Source organism: Megalopta genalis, chromosome 6 (assembly GCF_051020955.1).
Source record: "Megalopta genalis isolate 19385.01 chromosome 6, iyMegGena1_principal, whole genome shotgun sequence".
Lineage (NCBI taxonomy): Eukaryota > Metazoa > Arthropoda > Insecta > Hymenoptera > Halictidae > Megalopta > Megalopta genalis.
Window position 1 is genome coordinate 25394295 of NC_135018.1, and position 25850 is coordinate 25420144.

Sequence of the window (25850 nt, forward strand, 5' to 3'; positions counted from 1 at the left end):
GCAAGTCCATCATGTCTTTGTATTTTGCTGAAGAAACAGGACGAGATCCAGCGTATAACGGATTCATTTCTATTTGTGAATAACGCCTAGGTCTTCCTCTTTTTGGTGACAAATCCAAAGTTAGAAATTCATCTTTTTCATCTAAAGTTAGTTTATAAAACATTTTATAGCCATCTACTGGCGGGTCTGGAGGTAGCCGCCACATCACTATAATATAATTTACGAAACTGCACTATTCTTTCGCACTTATAAAAATAAGTCCAGTGATCACAACTTTTTTAAAAATACTGAAAATAATTCAAAACAATACTTCACACACACTTATCGCACGTTTCTATTTCTTTCACACTAAGCCCCGCAATTAATTTCCTGAGTACAGCGATTTACGCCACTTTCAAAATAAACATGTTTGTTATACCGTTAATTAGCAAAACTTCTCTCGAACAAATCTCAATAGTTCTCAACTTATTGATTGCAATATTTTTTTAAATGAAAAGATACCGTTCAATTGTAATTAGTGTTACCATTAACTCGATTTTTTTGAAAAAGTGACTTATGCCACTTTCAAAATAAACGGCTCATTTATAGTTACCGATTGTCAACAATTATAAATAAAATATAATCGTATCTCGTCTTCTCGAATTGTCTATTTTTTTGTACAATCTAAGCGTCAATTAGAGAGAATTAAAGGCATAAAACTCGCAGTCCACTTGTAACTTCTACATATAATCCTTACGCAAACTATCGTTAAGTATCATCAGTATCATGAGCATTAACCCGAGAAAGATAACCTACGTCGCAGAGGCGCCTGCGAAGACTGTTGATTTTTGTTAATTTTTCATAGAGGTCTAGTGATTTAAGTTTAAAATTACTTAAAATATAAAAAAATATAATATAAATGCATTTTATTTTTACAATAATGCCAAACCTTTAAAATGACTAGATTAACTTAAATAAATATCCATTGTTAGTATAAAATTGACGCCTTAGAAAAGCATGCGCCTCTGAAGCGTATGGTTATCTTTTACGTACGTTGTCATATGGTTATCTTTCTAGGGTTAAATAAAAGTAGATAAAGCAAAATGTCTCGAAAGATGTCCAATACTTTGAAGACATTGCTCTCTAACACAAAAATGCGATCAGTCGGCGTCGAATAGCCCTTCTTGTAGATACTCCGCTCTGTGCGCCGAGCTGTCGAACCGAATGCCGGTCGAACACCTCCAAACATGGTGGTCCACCTGTCGCACTGAATGAACTCGGCCAGGAGACAGGGGGCACGGTTGTTGGAGGAACCTGTACGATAGTGGCACGAGTCGCAAGGTGGGAGGTTCGTATTATAGGTGGCGACCCGAGGACCTACATTCGCGAGCGTCTTCTCTCCGCGGCCTCTGCCACGGAGGAGCCCTCGTCTCCTAAAGTATTCGTGTCGATGTCGGTTGACTCGCTTACCGAATGATTCTCGAATTCCGTCGTCGAGATTCCACCGGAGAAATTACTCCCCTCCACCTGCCGCTTTTTACCGTCGCCTCCTTTTTTTTTACAGCCAGAATGCTCGTGGACCGCGAAATTGAGCCTGGGTGTTGCGGTGAAAATAGCTACAGAACTCGCCGCCGTTAACATTTCTTCAGCCTTTCGTCTGGGCGATCTGTCTAGCATTCTCTCGGCAGATTAGCTTTGATAATCGAAAGTATACTGGAGATACAGGCTGGTCATAATATCTATTTTCGTCTGTTTTACGAACGGAGATACGCTTGAAGTTGGAGTAGAAATTAACGTTTCGGGGACGAAGATTTTTCAATGTACAATAAATTCTCTCTAATTTCCGATTGTCAACAATTATAAAAAACGAGCCGCAAGGCTCGAATAATCGTATATCCTCCACCCGAACTGTCCATTTTTGTGCACAATTTAAGCATCAAATAGGGAGAATTTTATAATCAATTAACTAATTTAATCGACGTAATTATATATCCTTTATCAAATACTTTTTTTTATAAAAAGATTTATTCAATTCAAAATTATTACTTAAAGTTATTAAATTATTAAATTTTCTTAAAAATAAATCAAATTTTATATGTTATTCGTTGCTACTGTACTACGAATATTTTTCTCGGAGATTATGTGTGAAAGACTTAAGTAACGAGAAAAATGAACAATATATCGTTGAGCGTTACGGAAAGAAGCACAATTAATTTGTTTTATAAAATGAGAATATGTCTCTAACGATTACTAGCACGCTTCGTTTACTCTACGAAAAGAATTATATCCCATTGAAGAAAGCATCGTTTGATGTTAACTGATATTAATTACATATAATATTATTTGTATAATTATTTATAATTTCTCAATAATGTATATCTATAGTCACTTATTCTTACACTTGTTCTTAATTAGGCGCATTCGTGTGTTAATTTGGCCTGTCCTTAGCCGAGAGAGTATGGATTTTTCTTTTCCGCTGATTTGTTGAGTGGGATTGAGATTGATTGAAGTGCTGTATTAAGTTGTGTATTTTTATTGAAATACTGTAAAATAATTAATTAATTAATTAAATTTAAAAATTAAAAATAGTATTAATTAATTAATTAATTCAATAAATATCTATGTTGAATTCGGATCAGTGGTTCGATTGGCGTTATTGTGGTTTCTTCTACTGCAACATCTTTGTTTTCACCGCGTATTATCCCGTGATACGAAGATATCTAGATAAAGATTGTGTTTATGTCGTTACTGTAAAGTTCCGTATATGTTTCTTGTACTTTTGTTACGATTTCGTAACTATTTTTACTATTTATGCTTGTTAAGACATTTATTACACTCATGGAGTTTGAATAGACTGCAAGATTTCGAAGGTTGTTGATGTTTCGGCATATGTTAATGCTTCAAGTATTGCGTATATTGTAAACGACAATTACGGGACTCCTGAGTTTAATTTAGATGCGTCGATAAAGATCGACATGACAAATATACACACATATTTGCATGTGCAACGTGTTTCGAAAAAAAAGAATTCAGAGATTGCAGATTCGTATAGCCGGAATTCTATTGGGTTGGCAACTAAGTAATTGCAGATTTGTTCAACGAAATAAAAAATTTTTTTTACTTGGAATGAAGTTTAATCTGTAATGTATTTTCCATTTTGTTCGATGACCTTTTGCCATCTCTCTGACAACTTGACAATTCCACACTCGTAGAAAATTTGATCCTTTTCGGCCAAAAACTGAGTTAAGTCAGATTTTACAGCGTCATCATCATTAAAAGTTTTACCACGATGGGAGTTGTCCAGGGATCGAAATAAGTGGTAATCCGATGGCGCGAGATCAAGGCTATATGGTGGGTGTAACATCAATTCCCAATCAATATCCATCAATTCTTGCCGAGTGGACAAAGACGTGTGCGGCCTAGCATCGTCCTGGTGGAAAATGACACCTTTACGATTGACCAATTCTGGTCGCTTTTCCTTCATCGCTGCATTCAATTTGTCCAGTTGCTAACATTCACGGATAATAAAAAATAACATAATAATGATAATAATAATAATAATTTTATAATATAACATTTACGGATATCATAAAAATGGGAGTGAGAGACATCTATAATTGAAATCGGCAATTACTTAGTTGCCAACCCAATACTATAATATCTTTTGAGATTATTATAGCAAAACAATATTTCAAAGCTCATTTTTAATATTACACACATAGATTTTCGATGAGCAATCGACAAGATTATAAAAGTCGGGCATAGAGTGTGCGAATATTTCTTTACGTCGTTGCACATGTTCATTTCCGAATCTACCGATTCATCAAGGTCTCCAATAAACTCGTCACTCAACAGATTCCATTGATGCACACGATAACTGTTCTTTGGTAATGAACGCTGCCTGGTCTGTCAGTAAATACACTCCGTTCCCTTCACATCCGAGTGTATACCGATCGAACGATATTTCTGACACCGACTATTACGATGCACTATTTACTGGATTATCCGAATGGCACAAAAGGCGCATAGTTAGGAGCACGCGTGAACATCAATCTTGACGACGACGGGACGGGTCGGGGCGCTTTAACGCCGCGTCATCGGCGTCGTTCTTCCGCGTAACGGAAGAAGTTCGCGAAGTGTTCGCAGAAAATCCGTGGCAAACTTGAAAAGGCCGCGGCTAAGACTTTCTAATTCGTCGACACGGATCTGTCTAACGACGAGGCGGATTAGCGTCACGTATAATTGAGCCGGCAGAACGCAAGGACGCCGAGAGCTCGTAAAGCTCAAGCGAGCGTAAAAATGGCGGTGTAGTTCGCAAGTCCAGTGGCATCCGCGGCTATCCCAGGAATCAAAACGCGATTATGTTGGCTCCACCGTTACCTCTTCGCCGTGTCTCATCGGCCGTATCGGCCGACATTGCGATCACCCGCGAGAAACGTCCGACTTTGCCATCCTGCAACCACAGGCTTCCAAACTTGCGTAACCCTGATACAATTGTGCGTGATCGTTTCGCAAAAATCGGTCAACTTGCTTTCTTCTATTGCGTGGTTGCTGATTGCAGGGCTCCTTAAAAGAAAAAATACAAAATTCTCGGTGACAACAAATATTCTCTTATTTGTGACAAGGCTACTTTTGATGGATACAGTGGGTAACGAAAATATTCAAACACTAGTATAACTTTGACTTCTACGCCATATATTTAAATAAACATACGTTGAAGGTTAAAAAATCCTTTACGGTATATTAGAGTATATAAATGTCAAAATACAAGAAACATTTGATTTAGTATAAAACAATTCAGTTGAAAAGTTGTAAAAATAAATTATTTTTTAATTTTTATTACCAGTTTTATGCTTCGATTTTTTAACAATATATATATCTCAAGAAGATTGACGTTTTAAAAATGATTTTTTATTTATGATCGATATCGTTGTATGTCTCTATTTTACACGATTTTATGATTTGTTTATAGTATGTTTTTTTTTCTTGCAACTTGTATGACCAAATGCAATGCATACTTCTGGGTTATATCTATACGTATATAAGAATTTTATATTCCCCTGGTAGCATTTGTCATTTATACTGTGTAATTTCCTTTGATTTTCATTTTCCTTTTGCAAATATCAGTTATCAAATGTAATAAATATCAAAATGTTGTAATATCAGTGTAAATAGAACGATATCACAAATATTCCAGACCACTCTATTACATATTTCACCTGGTCTTAAAAGAATTACATAAGGACATCGATTTTTTTCCATATATTTATACAGTCTAAACATTGATAATACAGTAACATTTCATTTTTGTTATGCACACGTTAATCATGTTAATTACTTAAGGAATACGCCATTCTGTTCCGAGAGGAGTCAAATCGAATTGCAGCGCGCAATACCTTTGATCCTGCGGTTCATTGGGATCGTTCGAAGGATAATTGTTTGAACTTCGTACCTGATTGTTCAATGTACAGTTAGGTCGGTCTTAGGGATACAGACACAAATCTTCTAATTTCATGATTATTAACCTTAAGGACCTGCAGCATGAAAAATGGAAGGAGCAATGATAGAAATATGCGCCATCTTACAGTCTACATTAAATCTTTAAATAGTTTTTTTTTAAACAACATGAAAGTCGCAAGGATGCGTTATCACTTCGGACTTATAGCAAAATGATGTGTATCTAACAAACCACTGAAATCCACATGTTTTCCAGAAGCTCCTTCTCCAACTGTGAAAGTAGTAACTATATTTAAATATATGTGTAATAACTTATTGTAAGTGTATACATGAAATCAAGATCTCTAGCAATAATTTCATTCCTGCGTAATGATGCAGGCTGCATCGCGTCAGTTTGCTAATTAAGTCAAATAGTTAGTAAGTGATCCTTTAAAAATAGTTATTCGAACATCGAATAAGTAATCACATGGAAAAGTCATCCGACCTCATTTTTATTTATTTACTTCCTTCTTGGTAACAAAAGTCCACATAATAAAATAGATGACTCTTATTTCATTATATTATCTTATTGTTTGTAATTTTAATTCATAAATGTGCACTATTTTAATCAGATGATGTCCATAGTAGAATTAATGAATATACAGATTTAGCGATCCTTGCAGATGGCGATGTTACGATTACGTAGGAAACTGTGTTAATCTGCGATATTTTTGCAGAAAGTTGCTCACAAAACACTTCTCTCTGATAGTTATTGTATCATTACTATTCATTAAGTTTCTATTTTGATCATCACCGATTTGCTGTTTCTTAATTTGCAACGAAGCAGGGATCGAGTATTGCTTTTGTGACTACTAAGTTTGGTATTGCGATCATTAAGAAACAAATGGCATAGAAAGTGCAATTAACCGAGAAACATGTTTCGAAGCTGCATCGAAGTAATTAGCCGTGAGTTTGTACTCCAAAATTGGTATTGATTTGTTGACATCCAGTCCATTAACTTGTTCTGTTCGTTCCTACTTCTCTTTCCATTTAAACATAGATATAGAAGTTATCAACCTATAACGGAGATGCAGAATATACCGATAATTTAGCAAAGCAAAAGCCATGCCAACTTTCACTCTTATCCACGAGATCACCTTTCCTCTTCCCGCCGTACTCCATCGAACCGATCCATAGTTTCTCAGAGAAATTCCTTGGGAAATTACACAGAATAAGAGGGACACCTACAATTTCAATGACCTCTCCATATGTTGTCACGATAAACATTCTGGACAACTTTCGATATAGTATATAATAAATAGTCTCTTTTGATTTTTGAGACGTTTGCAAAAATATGATCACCAATATGTATATTCGGTACTAAATATTTGTTAAGGTTTCTTCTTAAATTATGGGTGAATATTCATGGTACTTAATCTAATTAAAGAATTTGACCCCATTCCAAACTAATTTATTATGAAAATATTATTTCTATTATTTAGAATTATGAGAAGTGGGTTCAGGAGTCTCTCCTTCATTTTTACTTCATAATATGTATATATACATGGTCAAGATCACTTTAGTTCACTCATTTTTAAAATTGGCCAAACCATGTATCAATAAGATTTTGCAAACCTTTAGCCATCATAAAGTAGCTTTTGTTCAAATAATGAAGATTTCACGTTATTATAGCTTCTGTGATTGATAAATGAAGAGTGACTAAAATTGGGAATTCAAGGAGTTTTTAAGTCGGTGCAGTTTTAATAACACTTAAAGTATATCGAAAATTTCGATTTACTCCAAGTAAACAAAAATTTTACATTTCTGTAGATACTATTATTTATATACAATATTTACAATGTAGAATTTATTTGTGTGATTATTTCCTAACATTAGGTAACAAAAAAGGAATGAAGAGACGGAAAACGAAGTTTTAACATATCGCAGACCACCAACACTTTCATTCACATGTTCCAGTTTCTTCTAATATTTCGTAATTGAACTTTTTTGTGACGTTTTCCCTTTCTCGTGATGCCTTTGTTCGCTGCTGGAGACAACAATTAACGCAATCCGCCGAATTGCGCAAATGTAAACGACAATAGTTATCAAAACTATAATCTCGACAACTTTAATATGTGAATTAAAATTTGTATTTTATTATCTACACTTCACATTTAAATACTATTTATTTCTACGTAATGGTTGTTATATGGTATAAACCCTTATTAAACAAGTTCTACTTGTTAAACAAAAATCGAATTACATTATCAAATAAAATGTAGTATATTTTATCGTTTTGTCCAATTACAATTGTAATCTTACAATTGTTCCAATTATTTGCTTGCCTTTTGTAATGCATCATTTAAATGCTTCCTGCCAAATCTCCTGAATTTGAAATTGGTCAAATATCTTAACTCGCCATTCCAGTTTTTTAACATGCTGCATTGAGATGCATTTAAAATATCAGGAATTTCTAAGATAACAAATATTAATGTAGACACTCTGAATGTAAAAATAATTCTCTAAAGTCTTTTACCTATTCCACACGTATTATACTCTTCTAATTCACGTTCCTTGGTCATCCTTAACACATCTTCTCTACTTGCGTGTTGTCTATTCTTCCTTCCACCTATTGAATGTTTTATATTAATTTGTTCTAATTCTTCGTCATTTCTTCCTATGTACCTGCAAACCACAAAGAAAATCATAATTTCAATTGCCTGTTCTGAATTCTCATGTACGTACATTTCTAACAATCGAGCAACTAATTCAGGAGTGTAAGGGCAAACATCTGGTACCATATGTTCCTGTATCCACAACATTTTCTCTCCTATTAGATTCTGTTTTATTAAGCCTGCTACTTTTGCTTTCTGCCTATTCGAGATTCTAAAACAAAACGTAATTATTCAGAACCTATTCCATGGCAACTTATATAACTGCATATAATTAAATATTTAAATAATGAGATAGTTGATTGATGTACATACTTCTTAGTTTTTTTTACAATGGCAATAGATTTTCTACTACTTGGATGGGCAATTTTCTTAGCCTTCAAGTATTCCTTTTTCATTGCAGTAGACTGTAAAGAAAATACTTATAGAAACTTAATATATATAAGAATGAGAAGATATCGAACTAGAATATAAACTCATATACTTAATAAAAACTGGATAATACTGACCATGGTTGTATCTTTTACGTTCTGAAATTTCTAACCTATAATGTTTAAAAGCAGAACATGTGTACACTACAGGTGATTACAGGCACAGACTTAGAATCCATACAGACATTGCATCCTATGGACTTTCCTGACTTAGCTTTGAAGGGCTCTAGAGCCTTCTTACCATTTCGTGTCGCGATCAACATTACCGATAGCTCATGAAAAATAGGCTCGTTAGCAAGAAGCGAATATCCTGTATATTTCATTTCTACTACGAGTGCTGAATATTATTTGTAGGCAATAAGCATGCGATGGTACATTGTATAGCAATAGTTTTATACATTTTTTCTTGCAGATGAGTATATATTTACAATGATAATAAATTTATAAACTATAGAGTGCTAGCATTCTTGAGGAATATTTTCCCCTTGTTTCCCTAATAATTTAGGCCTTGTTCTCAATATTTTAAATTTGATATTTATTTTTATGTATCTTTTATTTTATAATAATATCTTTCAATACTGATAGAGACATTGTTATACTGTATACCAGACCTCGTCAAGAATAACCCAGATCATAAACTTGGGAAAAATCATTCGATTTTCAGAACACTTTGAATCGATTTGAAAATACAATTGCATGGAAATTTTCGAATCTATTACATACTTCGAATCAATAAATATACAAGACGGGTAATAATAGCTTCAACCCTTCTGAATCCTTCAATCCTAATAGAATTTAATTTTCTTCAATGTACATATTACAGTAAAAATTAGTTACCAATCGTTAGTAACAGTCAACGTGTAAACAAATTAAAAAATTAAGTGTATTATTTAAATTGCATGCAATTTCGTTGAGTAGATAAAATAAGATTGTTTTCAGATAAATTCGTTACAGACTGTGACGAATGACACGCCTGCGCACTGCACTAATCAATGTTCAAAATTTTCAACTGTTTCTACTTGCGTACAATATGATTAATAGGATTAATATTGGCGTTAACCTGTTTTAAATGTTTACATTTTTACTAGTACTGTATTAAGGAAGAATTTTATAAAATTTTTTAAGACCTTATAAAATCTTTATAAGTGAAGAATGAGAGCGGGAACTCTTTTTATATTTTCATTTCTATTAAGTTGTATAACCTACGGGACAAGTTTCGGTAGGAAAAGACCTTCGAGCTGTTGCAAATGTAACGAGCAAACTTTAAGTGAAGCAGATACTTGTGACGAAGATGAAGAAAAAATAGCCGACTATTACTACGGCTGCGATCCAACCAAATTCGGCATTGTGCAAAAGATTCCATACTTTCGTACTTACCCAACATGCGACACGTTGCAAATTGATTTCTCCTCGGCCTGCATTAGATGCGGAATGTGTCTTGCTATCGCTGAAAAGGTTTACCACATATTGTCCCACTTTTTAATAGAGTACTTTACGTATTCAAAAAAACTTTCTAAAACCGAGATACATCCTTCGTAAAAAAAATAAATAAAAAGGAAGAATAATATTATGTAAGAATAGATTGTGTAAGAAAAAATTGTCTGTAATGTTAATCATTATATAAAACAATAACAAGCGAGAGTAGGCTTGCGACAACTAGTTTATCTTAATTTAAAATGCAGTATCTATGATCTATGCACTAATTTAAAAGTATTATTTGTACATGCTAATGCTAATCCTAACATACTAAAATGTTACACTCTGCAAAGTATTTGTTCTCTTAGATAAATCAAACCTTGCTGGATGTCCACGAAATGATGTCACCAAGTGCGTGTTTAAACGACACTGAAGTCGAACTCCTTTTGAGAACCATCTGCGACCACTCGTTCAGATAGTACGTTCATGTAACAACCGTTTCTTTAATAATCGCTTTTACTTTAACATAAGGATGAAATCATTACTTTGGATACGGTTAATTGATTGCACAGCTACAGTCTCAGAGAACACGAGGGGAACAAATTCATTTGCGACGACATACCCGGCTTCACTTTATTGTCCACGTCAGCGGACGGACTTTGGGAAAACAAGTCAGTAATATATTGCCGGAATGGAATAAAAATACAGTAAATTCTCCCCAATTTTCTTTCAGATTGTAAACAAAAATGGACAATTTGGGAATAGAAGAGGTGCAAGGTTCGAATAATCGTATCTCCTTTTACGAAATTATCCATTATTGTTTACAAGCTGAAGGAAAATTAGGAAGAATTTACTGTATTCCGACTTTCTTAAATGAGCCGTTTATTTTGCAAGTGGCATAAGTCACTTTACCGTAATGAAAAGTGGTGATTTTTTAATGTTTATACGAAATTATTTATACTGAGAAAAATATCAGTATCCTGAGATAACAAATACAAGTAAATCTTCTCGAAAGTCAGCATCCATATTTTTAATAATAAAACGCAAACCCTTAAATATATCGACTTAAAAACAAAGTGACTTATGCCACTTTCAAAATAAACGGCTCAAATTAGAATCAAGTTGAATGAGATATGTACTTGAAGAAATAAAAGCGAGTGCATTGCAAGTAACATGGAGAAACCTTCGTAATCTTTATTGTTTCTTCATTATAAGATTGTTTTTCGTTAAAAATTATCCGAACGTTAATTATAGAAGCAACTTCATGAACGAACGTTTTATTGCACAGTGCCGCAAGTTTGCGGAATATTTTTTGAAATTTATGATTGACATATGTCTGCGGAAAATCACCGACGACCACTACAATTTTTCCTGAATAAAGGCTTCAACTAGATATACGTCTTGGTGGTTCAACATTATCTAATCATTGAGGATTCACTATTACCTAATGTATTACTATACACAATTCGTTTCTTCGTTTCTTCCTGAGATTATTTGAAGTAACTTTTTCCTTGGCGAAAATACAATCCGCGGCTTTGCTTGACAAGCGAGATCAATTGGCGCGTGACGGCCGAGCCAATAAGTGGAAATGGGCTTCGTGCGCTTGCTGGCTGGTCCGCCACGCGCCTTATCGTGCTCGCGTCTTATTGGTCAGTGTTTTTCGTTAATATTTCGTAAACAAAGCCGCGGATTGCATTTTCGCTTTACGAGATTACCATTTCCGGATTACGAGACATTTTCCGGACACCCTGTATATTTGCTTTATTTTAACTGTGTTTTCCGTAGACTGAAGGATCTATGCAATTATTACCTGGATGAAATCGGCGAATCGATATTATACGAACGATGGCAGGAATGGTGCAACGACGACGAAAGCTCTGCCGAATTGTCGGACGTTATATGCCGGTAATAAGAAAGAAATAATTAAGCGATAATTACTGTCAGTTTCTTACTCGATTATTCCATAGAAACGAAATGAGTTTGCTGCGAGACTGCAGAAATATGAAAAATCCGGAGAAGTATGGATTCCCTTCGAACACCTACAACGCTAAAGTGAAAATCACTGCGACATATTATGACAAATACGGTGGGCGCTCCTAACGACCCAAAAACAAAGAAGCCTAAGACGGAATCATCTTAGCAAATCATACAGATACAAATGTTTGACAACCAAAAACTGCAAACGCTCTTTTTATTTGTTACATTTTCTTACACAACCGCGTAGAACTTAATAAAATATTGAGACTAAGGGAAACATTTACGTTCACGTTCTTTACATATGATTATACACTTCCGCGTCATTTACATCGTCGAATCAATTCCAGAAATCCACATTCAGATGGACTTCGCCCGATTTGCTCCGGGCACAATCAATCTTCGTTAGACCATCGCAAAAAATCGCAGTTAGTATCGCGTGCAAGATTTTAAGTGGCTCCTAAGCGTATTCATTTCATAACCGCTAAAATAAATATATAATATTCTTGTGCGGGTTTTTCCGTATCCAGAGCTCGATGTGTGGCACGCGATGCCGTCTGCCGTTTGTTAAAAAAGAAAAAAGTAACAACAATGTAATAGTAATATAATATAATGGTAATAACAACAATGATGACAATAACGACAAAATTCTAGTTCGTAACGTTCGTATACATGAGGATCCAATCATAGGGTTTCGCGTCGGTACTGCGAGGGTGATTTTTGAATACTTATAAAATAATTTTTTGGGGCTAATAGACGGCTCTATGTCATTCGTGGAAGGGAAAAACTAGGCTACTGTCATTAGAATTGTTCTTCTCGTCGCGTCTGTACTTCGTCAGCAGGTCAGACAGTTTCGCTCTGGTGAGACCGGCCTGTCTTCGGCGGTTCTGTAATCGTGAATCGAGACAGGAACGGTCGATTTTTTCGTCCGTGTGATCCGTTCCAAGCGCGTCCCTCATCTTGGATGGTCCACCAGACGTTCGTAGATCAGGAGTGGAAGGACCCGCCACGAAGTTCTCCTTTGCTTTCGTTTGACCGTACTGCGTCCCGTCGCTAAGTCGAAGATCGTTCTGTCTCTTGCGATGGGAATGGAGATGCAGATGATGAAAATGTGGTAGATGGGGCAAGTGTGACAGGCTCGACATCAGATGACGCTGACGCATCCTTCGAACTATAACGTCCTTCATCTGCTGCCTCTTGTTCCAGATCCTCTCGGCAATCCAGATCGAAATTGCTGTCAGTCCGCCAGCGATCAGAATGAAGAAGGCAGAGTAGACGTCAGCCAGCCTGGCGCTATGGAAGGTGGTCGACGATTTGCATTGTGGCATTTCCGGTAACATTCGTTCCGTGATCCGATTCTGAACGCCTCGTTCACGTATTTTCAGAATGCTGGAAATTGCACCAGTTAATATACTTTTGACGAACACTCGACACCATTTTATCATAGCAAAATACAGTAAATTCTCCCTAATTTTCCTTCAGCTTGTAAACAAAAATCGACAATTTGGAAAGAGGAAATACGATTAATCGAACTCTCCGCCCCGTTTTTATAATTATTGACAATAGGCAACTATAAATACGAGCCGCGAGGCTCGAATAATCGGATCTCCTCTTCCCAAATTGTCCATTTTTGTTTACAAGCTGTAGGAAAATTAGGGAGAATTTACTGTACTGCGAAGAACTACGTTGACAATTCTCAACATTTCAATACTGTAGAACTTCTGTATTACGAACAGAATATCTTAAAGCTTTATATTTATGGGTTCACTTGATTTATCCTTCAAAAGTCTTCATTGGAAGAAGCAGAATAATCTGAGAAATGATTATTTTTTTAGAAGTTTTTTTTAACGCAGCCTCGAAATGCAACATTGGCGTGCCATCATTTTATTATCCACTGAAATCTTCACCGAGGATAGCGTGTTCAATGAAAATCAGTTAATCTAATAGTTATGTTCAAATATTCCCACGAGACTATTAGGTTTCGCTTATATAAAAAGACTCTGTAACAAATATCGAAAACCATAAACTCTTAAATGGCATTATGGAATTATTACTATCATATGTACCTACTTTAGATTAATAATCTTTTTGTAGGGGCATGAGTGAGCCATTGGTAGAGCAACCATCGTGAAGGTTTGAGGAAGTGGCAGTTCCTTCAGGGTACATCGTTCTTGTATTAACGTCGTTCGGAGAGCACGCCGCGCGAGGGTGGCGCTGACGAAGAAACCGTATTGTCCCTGTGCTGCTTTCGTCAGACCGAAAGTGGTATCTAACCGAGATTCTCGATTGTTGAACGCGCTTATGTAAAGCTCGCGAAGGCTGCTATCGTTCACATTCTACGAAAAACAATGATGAACGAAGTCGTTCAATATAAAGAATTAACTGTGGAAGTATTCACTCGTTTGAAAAATAAGTTCATTATTTTTATAAAATAATGCGAAATAGTTACTTTTCGCGCTCCGTGTATCTTGTGTTAACTATGTTTAGCCATTAGACTTGTTATACTTTTATCTTAAACATCTATACTACTAAATTTATTTGTATTTTTATCAAATTGTTGAGACTGTAATCGTGCTATGACTAAATGCACTTACTTTTATTTGTTCCTGCATAAAATGTTCTGAATTGCACAAAATTTCTGGATTCGCCGAAATTTCGATGTTTTGAAATCAATACGGCTTGGAGTCTGTTCGATTTACGACGCAAAAATTCCAATCAGAATTACATATCGTGAAATAAATCATCAGGTTAAAGCGTTTGAGAAATCACGTAACAAAAAAATTGCTCATTTATCATCGTTTAGTGATCTTTAGACTGCGAAACTTTACATACATTTTCGCTTGTGAAATTAATTTTATGGAAATTTACTACTTAATAGAGCTCAGTATGCGCGTAATAAATTTTTGTTAATAAAGTTGGACTGGTGATCTTACCCGAATATACTCGTCGTCGGTTATGCTGTATCCTAATTTAAAGTTGTGTGAGAGGAGATCGTTAATTGACTTAATGCCACTTGCTTGGACCGATAATATGGAGGTAATAAAACCAGCATAGGCGTTGTACGTTACTAATGCGAACATCAGGCTAAATAATAAAACAGTCTTCCCTGACGGATTGCGAGGTGTCCACGCAGAACCTGCGTGTAAAGGTCATAGTTACAATACCGATTTGAATATTTTACGCAAAAACATATATGAATACCTTATCAAATACAATATTATAGATGTTCTTTATTATATGTAGCAATCAGTAAATCTACTATTAAATGATACATAATAGAATAGTAACATAATTTTAACATGATTTCATTTTATTTTTGTGCTTTAGAGAAACAGTGTAATATGTTATGAAAGAATATCGAATGTTTCTAAAGAATGGTATTCTTTGGTTTTCTTTAAATAGCGTATAATTTATGCACGGTTTAACAATTGCCTTTACTATCCAATTTATATCTTAAGGAAGGATTATGTTTTTTGAGTATGCAGAAAATCGATTTTCTCGAAGAATATTCTCAAAGTTATTCATTAAAGAAGTTATACATCGATATCTTTTTACCAAAAATAAGTAATCCTCCCATTAAGGAACATTAATTTCGATTCGTTTGTTTATCAAACCTTGCATGCACATTATGCTAATGCACAATAAAGCGGTCTCCCCAATGCCAACATGTTTCTCCTCTTCAGAATGAAGAATACTTTTCGCGGTATAAATGATTAGCCCCATCGTAAACAAAATGGCGACGTACGTGGAGGCCACGCATCCAAGGAGATAGTTGTTGAAAGGTTGACGAAATATATCTCTCATCGTTCGACTCTCCAACGGATGATAATATATGTTTCTCCTGTTCAAACACTTCTGCACATTAAATCGTTGAAAATGTCTAATTATGTAAACTCATAACCATGCTTTAATCAGATTTAATTTTAAGAAACTATAAGCTGCTCCTTAAGTTGAAACCTCATTTTGATATAAAAGAAATAGTTTATAAAGTGATCAAATAAACGAGTACGTTATAGAGAACACAGTTACGAAGCTCATTGGTTAATTTCAGATACAGTATAAAGATGAACGAAACAATAATCGAAACTCGAACTAGGTACAGTAAATTCTCCCTAATTTTTCTTCAGTTTGCAAACAAAAATGGACAATTTGGCAAGAGGAGATACGATTATCCGAGCCTTGCACCTTGTTTTTATAATTATTGACAATAAGCAATTATAAAACTGAGCCATGAGGCTCGAATAATCGTATCTTCTTTTCCAAAATTGTTCATTTTTGTTTACAAGCTGAGGGAAAATTTGGGAGAATTTACTGTATCCTTTTTTAGCTTATTAAAAGTTATATGATGCGCTTCAAAATGCAGGATAGAGTTCCTCACATGTATCGAATAAGAGGATGGCTAAACGTCATTTCCGCTTGTCGTTCCTCGTTGACGGTTATATATCCCAGCCCTATATCAACAGCTCCTGTAACGACATCGCCAAGAAGATTGCTCCAAACTTTGTTATTCAAGGTACCCAGTTTCTCGTGGGGCACCAATTCTATGCTGCAAAAATATTATGAAGCTATTCGTAGCTTAATATACCCGTGATCAAAACCTTAAATTGAATGAAATTTTATAGAAAATCGAGGAAAACAATGTTTCAGTGTAGCAGAAAGTGTATGATATGTAATAATAAATATTGATGTAAAAATAACTTTTACATTAGACATATTTTACAGTTTTTGTATAACTTTGTATGTTCAGCACGCACCGGGTTTTAAAATTTAATGATGCGTCTCGGGCTATATTAACATTTTATCTATCGGCAATTCTTTTGAAAACGTACATTAACAATTAAGAATTTCTTGATTGGTTACTCAAACTTGCCTTATAATTATTATTAATAGGCTCCAAGTAAATAAATGACTGTACAAAATAAAGGTGTATCAATAGACAGCGTTAAAACAACATGCAAAAAGCATTTGAATTTATCAGTTATGTTTAGTGACATATAAGAATTTTACGACACAGACCTTGCATTAACGCTGCTCGTGACGAAGCTCGCAAAGTCAAGAAGCGGTAAGATATCGTTTGCTTCCAACTGATTGGAAATGTCCATTTGTCCGTCGATCGTTCCATTTAACACACCGAAAACGATCGGCATCCCTTTGAAGTCGTTTCTGAGCTTGACACTGGTCGGAATCTTCAACAACAAAGAATGTGGATTCCAGGTACCGAGAAAATTCGTCACCAGGCTGGTGTTATCCGAATGCCGAATTTTATATACATGGACGAAGTAGAATATCACTGTCCGATTCTCCAAGATGGTGTAGTTCAGATTCAAAGTCGCGTTCTCAAGAGACCGCATTGCCAGCGGTAGCTCCTGATATTTAAAGTGACTCGCATAATGTTTCAGACAACGATGAGACCTTTAAAGTATAACATATGATTTCACAATAAACAATTTCCAACCACCAATGTCTCCTTGAGACAGCCGACACGGCTCTCGGACACATGCGGGTAATCCTAATTTTTTGACTAGTCTTTGAAAATTATTTTCATTGCGGCATATTCGAATGAACTTAACCCTTTGCACTCGAAGCTATTTTAACTTGTAAATATAAAATCATTTTTCTAACTTATAGTATATTTATTTTATATGATAAAACGTATTCTATGCATATGAAATTGACTCTTGGGACTCGCGCAACAGTTACAGTCTTGATAATTTTTTAAATCTAATCTTTGTTAATATCAAAATTATCCTGAAACGTGATGTAACGAATTTTAATGGTGCCTCTGAGTCACCGCTCGAGTGCAAAGGATTAATTTTACTTGAATTTTTAGAATGCTGGAGAATTAAAATACAGTAAATTCTACCTGATTGATGCTCAGATTGGGCACAGAAATGGATAATTTGGAAAGAGGAGATGCGATTATTCGAGCATTGCGGCTCGTTTTTATAGTTGTTGACAATCGATAACTATACTATGATTTTTATCTTTCTAGACTGGATTTCGCAAATTAAATTATTTCGATTTCATGAGAACTTTTGGGGTTGATATTCGGCACTTAACGTGTCAATTAAAAATCTGATTATAGACTGCCAGCTTAAATTCGTTTCTCTATCTTGAGATATACATGTACTTGAACTTTCATCTGTTGTTTACGAAATTCCGTTTTTGAATAATTATTATGTACAGCATGCGTTTAAATAATATCACAAATGGTGATCACCTTCTCAAGATTGTTCGTGACAAGTTCTGAATCGTGGGAGATGATGACAAGGAAGACGTGGCAATGATAACGTCGCTATCAATGCCGATATTCAAATGCCGAAGCACTGTGTCGATGGTCGTATCGGTATTCCTAGTTGTGATCATCAGCCAGGAGATGTAATAATTGAACAGAAACTTCTGGGAGGCCTGTAAAAGTATTTGCGTCGAATGGAGACACATATTTATGAAAAATCGAATGACAGTTCAAATTTGAAATTCATTGTTATCACAATTTATTAGGTAAGTCAGGCTTCATTAGGATTTATGAGACCTAAGATTGGAAAGCAATTGTTCGAATAAATTTAGATTTTTGCTCATGTATAATTAACCCCTTGCCAGTCTTTACACGATTAAAACAATTGAAACTTTTTCGACTGTAATCACTTTTTTTAGAAGAAATTCGCTTTTTTTAAAGCGAAATATTTTTTGTGTATCTATATGTATTTATTGTTGCTTATTGTGTATCTGTTCATTGTATATGTTAATTGTTTTTATTGTGTATGTTTATTATGTTTATTGTGTTTATTGTGTTTATTGTGTTTAGTTTATCCCGATTTAGAAGAAAGCGATAACATTCATAGTTAATGGATTATATTTGAAATCTACATGACGTATCTAACGTTTAGTTCAATTGACTATGTTTCATTGCAAAAGTCAATGAATTGACTGTTCCTCAAAAAGTAATAAAACAACTCTGCAGCGGACAGCAATCATTCTTTATGAAATCAACGATTCCACACACTTGTAACAGCGTTTTAATTGTAAATGGCAAATTCTAAAAAAGAACAATAGTTATTTTGTATATTCGCTGTTTGCAAGAAAAATACTGATCACTGACTTCAAGTATATTTCATCTGCGCATTATAGTGCAGCTATTGTGTAGTTCATTCCTGGATTAATCAATCGATTTTTTCTGGCACAAAAGCCTGTATCCGCTACAGCAAGATTGATCCATCGCATAACTTTATCCACTGCTAATCGCAATACAGATATACAAAGATACTTCGAACACGTGATACAGTATGCAATAAAACTATGTGATTATCACTAATCATGAAAAACGAAAGACACAATTTTAGACTTCATAGAAAAACCGTAGCAATCGTATTTGCTTAATCACTCTATCAAACAGATTGCAGATACCAATGGAAGTTGCCGTTTTCGTTGGTTACTTTATGGAAATTTGATTATGGTAATCTTATGATATATAATTACATTCGAATTTCTTTAAACTTTACATTCACGTCATAAATCATCAAATACTAGAAATAGATGTTTAACTAAACAAAGTTCTATTGGTCTAGTTGTTTACACGCATACGTTCAGGTAACATTAGCAAACACTTGCATGGCCAATATTAATTGTTTGATGCGTGTTCAAGCATTTACTTATTTAGATTTCCTACTGTGTCCACATCGTTGAGTCGTAATATAATATGCAAAGATATTGGGAACCATAAGTTCACATTGATTTCCAAGAATCGCCGAAAATTTTACGACATTTGTAAACATTTATGATGTATCTAGACAAGCAAATGATTAATTGAAACGTCTGCTCGCCCGACCGGGACAATGCACGCTTTAAGTATGTTTTTGTTTACGTGTACGTGCTTCTTACCACGTGAAGAACATTCTCGGGGGACGTTAGGTTCAGTCCATCCAACAGCACGATCGATCCAATTCGGTGTTTCCGGATAATGAGGGCGTCGGGTATATTTGGATTGATAGCTGACTGAATTGATACGGCGATTCCTTTTTCAGCAAGACACGCAAATAAGGGTCTTGCGTAGGTGAACACACAGTCTACGCGAACAAATTTCAAATTGATGATTTTGTCGAAAATATTCTCTGTGCAGCTCACTCTAAACTAGTTTTATGTTGAATAAGTGCAAAAGTCTTGATCGTTTCGACATTGGTAGCGTGTCATGGTAGCAGTAAATAATCTTTCTCGAGTATCACGTGTCTACAGCATGTCGACAATGATTGATCGTCATTCGAAATAAAAATTGGCTAACTTGATTGAGTCATTTTGCTTTGGGAAACATTAACGATAAACACTCGTCTATCATTCAGATATAAATATGGTATTGCATTTTCATAAAAGAACGGGTAATCGAAATATGTGTCGTGAAACATTTCTATTTAAATCTGCGAAGAAAGGCATTTAAATAGAAATATGTTACAATCTTGAGACAAAATACAACTGCATGCTATCAGAATGATAATTAAGTGCAATAGTGATTGTACTGAATGAATAAATTATTTCCAATAAAATTACAGAATTTATTAATTAATAAAATGAAAGCCATCTTACTTACATTAGGCCTGAATATCTGACGTACGATAAGAGTTAAACAGAATACGTCAAAGAATACTTTTCGTTATTTCCATTTTCATGAACGTATTTTTTCGTAAGAAAATAACCATGTTGCGTTTTAAATTTCCATAGATGTATCACAATTGCTTAATATTAAACAAAACACAACACGGAATATTTTTCGTTATTTCCATTTACATAGATGTATTGTCTCGTGATAAAAGATGCATATTACGTTTGGAATTTTCATGGCCGAATCACAATCAGTTAATATTAAACAGAATGTGTCACAGAATATCATTTCTTATTCACATTTTCATTGACCTTTCGTTTTGTAACAAAAGAGACATATTGCGTTACGAACGTTTATAGATGGTGACGATTTGAATCTTCGACAAATGAACAACAAAGGAATATTTTTAATATTTAGGGCTTCGTAAACGGTCACAATCTGCGCAAATGTAATTACTTATGACAATCACTGTATAGAAACAAAGGTCAATCACGAGGGGAAATGCAATCTTTTATCTTCAATATCAAATTCTCACCCAAGGAACCCAGATTGTCGAACAGTACTATCTGGTCCCACGACTTCCATTTCGCGAATTCGAGTATCAGTTGCAACGTCAACGGAGATGGCAAGATGCACGTACTCGTCACCATGCAGAATGTCGTTAAAAAGAATCTTGTTCTCATTTTTCTACGCGATATTTTCAATGATATCCAGTTTTCCTTTTATTCAGCTGCCTTATAAAACGGAACTCTATTTTGTATGCTCGATTAAAATTCTTCAAGGTAATGGCAAGTTAGAATTCTTTCCCACATCGAAGTATTAATTCAGTCAACTTTGACTAACAAATACAATTTCACATTGACCTGAATCGATGATTGCTCAAAGAGAAATGTCTCTATTATTTCGTTTATAACGTTCAAATGTTTTAAACACCGCCAAATACGATGCGCGAAAACTTTATAAACGAATATTGTTGTAATATTATATTATAATATTGTCGCAAAACTTTGTGTTTCAATCAACGGTAACCGTGAACGTGATTTGTTTCACTCCCTCACTGGCGTCTACAACGATCGAATATAGACTGAGGACGATCTCGGTAGGGTCTTGCCGATTCTTTCTTGCCTCAACGCATGCGAATGAAATTTCCTGTCGGGTACGGATCGTAGAACACTCCGATGTCTTCCATTCATATGATGCTATCTCGAAAAAGTATTCCTAACAATGATATTTAAAAAATAACTCGATATGATACTGTCCGAAAAGTTCCCGCAACATGGCGCTAGTTAAAAAATGTGCGCGTAACATGATTTTATTCGAAATTAGTATTCAATGTAGCTCTACTACAGCAAGAATTCATTACCTCAAAATTCGATCATTCTAATTTGGCATCGAATCATACGTAACCGGATAATACCTCGAGGACAAATTGAAATTATGTATATTGAATTACGGCTGTATTAGAATTATATTGATCGATAATCTTAAATGGAATCATATTGCGAGCACTTCTTGAATAGCGTCATACTGCAAGCACTTAAGACTAGTATTATAGTCCTTGGTTGTAACATCTTTACTTTAACATATGATTATAAAAAACTATTGCATTTACAACGACGACTCTGAGAAAATCTTACAACCATTTCCGACCTGGATCAGTTGATAGATGAATGTGTTTCAGATAAACAGATACATAAAACATAATATAGGATGTCCCATAATTATGTTGACACCCGGAAAGGGGTAATCCCTGAGGTCATTTGAAGTAACCTTTTTCATAGCGAAAATGCAATCCGTGGCTTTATTTACGAGTTATTAACGAAAAACAGTGACCGATGAGAGACGAGCTCAGCTGGCGCAAGGCGACCGAGCCAACGAGCGGTCGAAGCCCAGTTCCGCCTAGCTCGTCTCTCATTAGTCAGTGTTTTTCGTCAATAACTCGTAAACAAAGCCGCGGGTTGCATTTTCGCTAAGAAAAAAGTTATTTCTAATAACCTCTGGGATCACTTCTAATAACTTGTTACTGCTGCCCCGGTGCTACAACTTACAACCGAGGTCGGTCTCCCCTTTAGAATGACTTTTAAAATAGATTTCGATTATATATATAAATTTTCCTCGAAAATGGCACTATCTGTATGAACAAGTGTCGTCTAAGTACGGTGGTGCTATCATCGTCTCGCTAATAATCGATCATTTTCTCTTAAGAGACTGCAAGAACGACGACGGAGTTGCATTGAATGTCAATGCGGCATTCAATGTTATTCCACTGCAGAAAATTAAATTCATCGGCAAGCGATAATTCGGTAAACAGAATAGAAAAGTTCCTACAATGTATAAACGACAAGGTCAAGTGGATTCAATTAGAAAAATCAGAGCACCGATTGTATTGGCGTTTTCACATAAAGCCTGTTAATCAAAACAATGATGTGTCGATAATAGGGGTTTACTGCGCAATGACAGAAAATCAATAGATTCGATGCAATCGATACCAAAAGAATCGACGTCATTTATAAAAGATTGCGTTCGTGGCTTCTACAGAACTGTTAGCAACATTTTATCAGTTTCGAACTACTGAACTAATCATCGGGCTGTTGTAACCACCAAAACAATTGTTAATTCAGCAAATATCAATCTCTCTACCGGCGATTTATCGATGTTTCTGTTCCCATGTCTTGTATAAATATGCGTTAGTTCTCACTTTCACGAGATTTCGTGTTTCTGAAAAGTTACGGATTTTTAACATCTACAGCAAACCGATCGTCCCTTAGAAACGAACATTTTCGTAAGTTTTTCGATAACGATAACGATAACATGCACAGAGAAGGTGACGTTAATTGCCTATTTGGTTTTCATGAATGCAAATCTATCGTGTACAACTGGCGCCGCCAGGAAAATACTTCTCCGAGTCATTGGTCAGGGTAAATCATTTAACTTCTCCATCTTATTTTTTTTTTGGTAATTACATGTTGCATTTCTTTGATAAAAAAGTAAAACAGCAAAAAGATTAGTTCTTGCCGTGTATGCGTCTTTTTATATTCAACAACTTTGAGAAACATCGAAACATCTTATATAACAAGTAGTTCGCGAGAAATATTAAGAGAGTTAAATGACTCATCTTGCATATTCAAACGTTTCAAAATATTAACCGGATATCGTATGTTGCGGTATCCGGTTTCTGTGTGAAATAACGAAATTATTCGTTAACCGAGTGATCGACTGTATTTTAAAAAGTTCATTTAGCATCGATGGTTATCAATAATGCACCACGCAATTATCGCATAGCCTTAAATCTTCGGATACGTACACAATGCGCATATCTTACAATACATTTTGAGTCAAATAGAATTTATAAGATGTATAAATAAGAATTCCACAGCACAACAGGAAACAGATATTCTTCAGAATATCATCAATATTTAAGTTGGGTAGAATGATGGCAGCGCAAGTCACATTTTTCTCATTATTTACTAACATGTATATTGTTTACTGACCGAATTTATTGTTAGGATAATTTAGAGTTAAGTTAATTTATAGTATCTTCATAATTTCACTTGACCTTTTAACATTTTGGCATGTATAGATTACATTTCAAGACACAAGTCAAAATTTTCGAAAATGTGATTTATGTTACTACGTTTCAATGGCATTAATAAAGATGTTCAACCTATATATGTGCAACAAATATTTATGTTCACATTATAAAACAAATATAAACAAGATCCATTAATTATGTAATGTACGCATAATTTCTATACCTTTTCATTAGTAGTTCTATTTATATTGTAAAACGTTTTCTAATAACTATCCAAAAATAACTTGCTTTCATGGATATTTTATTATATAAATTCTAAAATATCTGTTCCATAAGAACACTTTTATAGCGATTCTTCGCGATAACAATTGCAAATTCTACAGGCATAGATATTCTCTTAAGTGAAAGATATAAGCAGTGACAGAATTTTTTCAGAAACGAGAGGTATGTATCTGTATATTTCGATCCCTGGTTTTAAGAATCTTAATTTTTAAGTATTTGCAATAACTATTTTGCAACTTTCCGAATATTCCTACTTTGAAATCCTATATTTGAGACTCTCGAATGCAACAATATATCGTTTCATAACATTATAAACACTTAAACATGATCAAGTTTAAATTATTTAAATAGTCGAAACACCAGGTCTCACATAAGCACATCTCTCAACACATAACCTCGACCAGTTTCTTTTATTTCACACCTTTAATTTACATCATAATTAGTGGTTTGAATGCTCTATTCAAATATTGTCAAGCATGTCGCTACGATAGTTACAATCGCACGTAATCAATTACTATGGACACAGCGCATTCGAGAGGATTGATTAATATCAGAGCTTCGAACGTTTGTATGGTTTAATACCTAATTAATACAATACATATGAAATAAAATTGGACTTTGAATTGTAGATTAAGTTATATGCGATAAAATGAAACACGCGACGGTAGACAATCATTAACAACAAGATAAACATGTGTACTACGATATGCAACCAAAATAATAAGATGACATAATAAATGTAATTCGTGTAAATCCGTGTGATGAAATTCTCCACAGGATAGTTTCATATAAGTACTATAGATTTTACTCAACGTTAATTAAAGTGTAATAATTGCAATATAAATATAATTTATTATTTAAGACTTAATTACATAAGACTTTAAAATAATATTTAGTATTCGATTTGTACGTGGTGTCGATGCTACGAACGTAAAAAGGTTCTTGCTATTCGTCATACATGAATGCTGAATAATGGAGATGTGTGTCAGCAAGAAATAACTGTCCAAGAGTCATAACAATGATCTCATTTAAGAAAACCATTCGGACAGGAAAAGGAGAGAATAATATTTAAAAGTAATTTGTAACTCCAATATACATATTGCGTGTCTATAGACATTATGAATTGAAAAATTACAGAAATTCTAACAATTCATTGAAATATCTCAGTTTATTAAAATATCAAAACATTTTGTAACTGATAACTGACACGTACATGTACGACGGAATATGAATAATTCATCAGCAAGTTTAATTTGATTCGTCAATTAAACTGTCGCGTTATTTGATGTCATATGGTACGATCAAAGCCGTTCTGCTGTTGGATGCTTATTATCAAACAGAAATAATTTCAAGCCACACCACCGCCACAAGTTATCAGCGACTGTTTTGTAATCCACGTATTTTGAATGAAAAGAAAGTCAGTAAAAGTAGAATTTTAAAAAAAATGAAATAAATATAGTTAATAGATAATTCATGAAACGAATATTCGACAATTTCATTAGAGAGGTGTAGGTCATTTAAAACATTACTAGTGGATA

At 34.5% G+C, this 25850-nt stretch overlaps 3 protein-coding genes across 6 annotated transcripts; 1 reads left to right on the forward strand and 2 right to left on the reverse strand.

Moving 5' to 3' along the window:
• Positions 1–7191: 7191 nt before the first annotated feature.
• Positions 7192–10568, reverse strand: LOC117222227 (translation machinery-associated protein 16). 3 transcript variants are annotated; one of them, XM_076522629.1, is made up of 6 exons: positions 10314–10568; positions 9896–9965; positions 8403–8494; positions 8161–8301; positions 7952–8100; positions 7192–7888 (listed from the first exon to the last, which is right to left on the reverse strand). In XM_076522629.1, exons 3-6 carry the CDS (start codon positions 8483–8485, stop codon positions 7749–7751), a joined length of 513 nt encoding a protein of 170 aa, XP_076378744.1. In that variant the 5' UTR covers positions 8486–8494; positions 9896–9965; positions 10314–10568; the 3' UTR covers positions 7192–7748. The 3 variants fall into 3 exon arrangements, with proteins under 3 accessions (XP_076378744.1, XP_076378745.1, XP_033329721.1); XM_076522630.1 differs by lacking the exon at positions 10314–10568 and having other exon boundaries at positions 9896–9975; XM_033473830.2 differs by lacking the exons at positions 9896–9965; positions 10314–10568 and adding an exon at positions 8597–8804.
• On the forward strand, positions 10307–12188 carry LOC117222241 (uncharacterized). Its single transcript, XM_033473849.2, has 4 exons — positions 10307–10412; positions 10507–10605; positions 11720–11839; positions 11902–12188. Exons 1-4 carry the CDS (start codon positions 10333–10335, stop codon positions 12032–12034), a joined length of 432 nt encoding a protein of 143 aa, XP_033329740.2. The 5' UTR covers positions 10307–10332; the 3' UTR covers positions 12035–12188.
• Positions 12096–21560, reverse strand: LOC117222261 (glutamate receptor ionotropic, delta-2). Of its 2 annotated transcripts, none has more exons than XM_033473881.2 (9): positions 21034–21560; positions 19787–19971; positions 18129–18316; positions 16925–17320; positions 16287–16454; positions 15523–15749; positions 14842–15044; positions 13979–14244; positions 12096–13297 (listed from the first exon to the last, which is right to left on the reverse strand). In XM_033473881.2, the coding sequence occupies exons 1-9, from the start codon at positions 21179–21181 to the stop codon at positions 12676–12678; spliced, it is 2403 nt and encodes an 800-aa protein (XP_033329772.2). In that variant the 5' UTR covers positions 21182–21560; the 3' UTR covers positions 12096–12675. The 2 variants fall into 2 exon arrangements, with proteins under 2 accessions (XP_033329772.2, XP_076378743.1); XM_076522628.1 differs by lacking the exon at positions 12096–13297 and adding an exon at positions 13312–13908.
• Positions 21561–25850: the final 4290 nt, after the last annotated feature.